The sequence below is a fragment of the Grammomys surdaster genome, unplaced genomic scaffold (genome assembly GCF_004785775.1).
Source record: "Grammomys surdaster isolate TR1022 unplaced genomic scaffold, NIH_TR_1.0 126187, whole genome shotgun sequence".
Lineage (NCBI taxonomy): Eukaryota > Metazoa > Chordata > Mammalia > Rodentia > Muridae > Grammomys > Grammomys surdaster.
In genome coordinates this window covers 7316174-7318610 of record NW_021620993.1, presented here as the reverse complement: position 1 = coordinate 7318610, position 2437 = coordinate 7316174, and the positions used below count along the sequence as shown (strand labels likewise).

At 48.4% G+C, this 2437-nt stretch overlaps 1 protein-coding gene across 1 annotated transcript in view; it reads right to left on the bottom strand.

Moving 5' to 3' along the window:
• Nucleotides 1-819: 819 nt before the first annotated feature.
• Pik3ip1 (phosphoinositide-3-kinase interacting protein 1) overlaps nt 820-2437 on the bottom strand; it is an 11711-nt gene continuing 10093 nt past the window's right edge. Inside the window, exon 6 of the mRNA XM_028758174.1 lies at nt 820-1371. Coding sequence (XP_028614007.1) covers nt 1167-1371 — 205 coding nt within the window. The 3' untranslated portion in view covers nt 820-1166. The remainder of the gene's footprint in view (nt 1372-2437) is intronic.

The window sequence follows — 2437 nt, the reverse complement described above, 5'->3', positions numbered from 1 at the left end:
GGCTGGGCACTCTCGGTAGGACACTCAGAAGCTGCTTTGATCTTGGGCAAGATACTTTTCCCCCTCTGGAAAACCCTCCAGGTCCTTCCCAGTGGTTCAGTGGTTGTTTTGTACTGGTTACAATCTTAAACCTATGGAAGGAACTGGCCTAGAGACCATAGGGCTGCCTACAAGCCAGGCTGGACTAGAAAGCAAGCCCACCAGGCCTTTGTTACCTAGCCTCTGCCATACTCTCTAGGCTCACCTTTCAGATGCAGGTCACCAGACCCTGAAGTGTATAACTCCCATGGGTTGGCTGGCTATTTTCTTATCAGCACAAAATGGAGTGGTTCCTCTATCCAGCCCCCAAAAGACAGTCTGGATATTCAGACCTACTGCATGAGGATGAAGGCAGAAGTGGGTCCTTCACCTAAGCGGAAGGTTTAGTGCAATTCTTCCCTTTCCTTATAAGACAGGAAGAGACCCTTGGGCTCAGCCCTAGTCCACAGTTGTCAAGGCACATTGCTGCCAGCAACTGGGGCACACCCAGCAGTCCCCATTTAGAACCCACCTGCAGCCCAGAATTCTAACTTTTGTACTAATTCATTTCTGGTTCTTAGAAGTCAGAAGGGACTTCCATCCCGAATCTATCTTCTCTTTCTTTCTTTCTTTCTTTCTTTCTTTCTTTCTTTCTTTCTTTCTTTCTTTCATATATATATATATATATATATATGTGTGTGTGTGTGTGTGTGTGTTTTAATGCTTGACCTTAACTATGAATAACAGTATATGCCACTCAAGTTCCTGGATGGCAAATAGAAAGGCAGAGACTGAGGCCACTTTCAGTATACAGCACAGAGGAACTTTAGCAAGCTCCCTGTCTTTCCCTGACCCAGGCAATGTGGAAGCCCTTATTTGCCACAGCACCACTGTGGCTACTGTGCCAGTCTCTCTCCACAGGCAAATCCTGCTCTAAGGGATAGAAAAGGAGCATTGATAGGGCCCTACCCAGCCTCCTCGCTCTCACCCATAATGCTATCTGTTGCTGCTTGTGTCATGAGGAGTCACATCCCCCCCGAAAGAAAAATGGGATAAGGTTTTAACCACAACACAAAATGTAGCCAACTGCAACTCCTCCCAACTGCAGGAGGGTGGCCTGTTCTGGTCCAGTGTCTCCATGCAAGGGCTCAGGCCCCAGGGGTGCCGGCCTGGCCCGTGAGGAGGGTGCTGCCCTCCTGCACATCAGCAGGAGTCTGGTTGCTGTGCACGATGATGGTCTTTTCGTCCACGATCTCACAGGTGGGGTTGGTGAAGGCAGACAGGGGCAGGGTGATTCGCTGCATCTCCCGCTCACACGCTTTCTGCTCATGTTGCTCTTTCAAGTCCTTCCCCCTGTCAGGAAAAGAAAGCATCATGTTATGTTTCTAGCATGGCTTTGCCCAGTGAGCCTTCCTGAAGCCTGAGCAGGTACTCACCTGGGTCACAGTGATCACCTGACTAAGTCAGAACTAAACCAGCCCAGGACCAAGACGTTGGCTAGCCATCCTACTAGGATGCCTTAAACTCAGCAGGCCAGTGTTGCCAGTTCTTTCTCTGCTGGCTGCTGTATGGGATTCAGTGGGGATAATGTACAAGAAAGAAAGACAGAGCTTTGTTTTCAGCCCAGGGGTCCCAGAGACCCAAAGAACTATCCCAGCTTCATCCCTACCAATGCAAACATCCAAAAAATGGACCAGACCAGGGCTAGAGAGATGGCTCAGAGGCTAAGAGCAGGGGCTGCTCTTCCAGAGGTTCTGAGTTCAATTCCCAGCAACCACATGGTAGCTCACAACCATCTGCAATGGGACCCGATGCCCTCTTCTGGTGTGTCTGAAGACAGCTACAGTGTACTCATATGCATAGAATAAATAATTCTTTAAAAAAAAAAAAAAAAAAAAGGACCAGACCATCCTACAACAAGACTTGCCTTCCTGGGCTGGAGAGATGGCTCAGAATGTAAAGGCGCCAACCACCATGCCTGACAACCTGAGTTTATTAGTGAGGTCACTAGTAACATCTCACAAGTTGCCCTCTGACCTCTACACCTGCAGTAACAGGCATGCGCCCTCTCCACCACAAAATACATTTTTGTTTGTTTTAAAAGACTGTCTGCTCATCCTAAAGTCCTGAAAAGTGGGAGCCCAGGCTGGAAATGAACCATTCCCAACCCGTGCAGAGGCAAATAAACCTCAAGGGCAAACAATGAAAATGGCTATCAAATCTCTCAAGTTTGTTGATGCCTCTGATTTCTCCTGATGCTCTGTGATCCATTTGGACCACAGTGCTGCTCTGGTTATGTGGAATAATCACTCCATGCCCTTGTGTGTGTGTGTGTGTGTGTGTGTGTGTGTGTGTGTGTGAGAGAGAGAGAGAGAGAGAGAGAGAGAGAGAGAGAGAGAGAGAGAGAGAGATCTTCAGT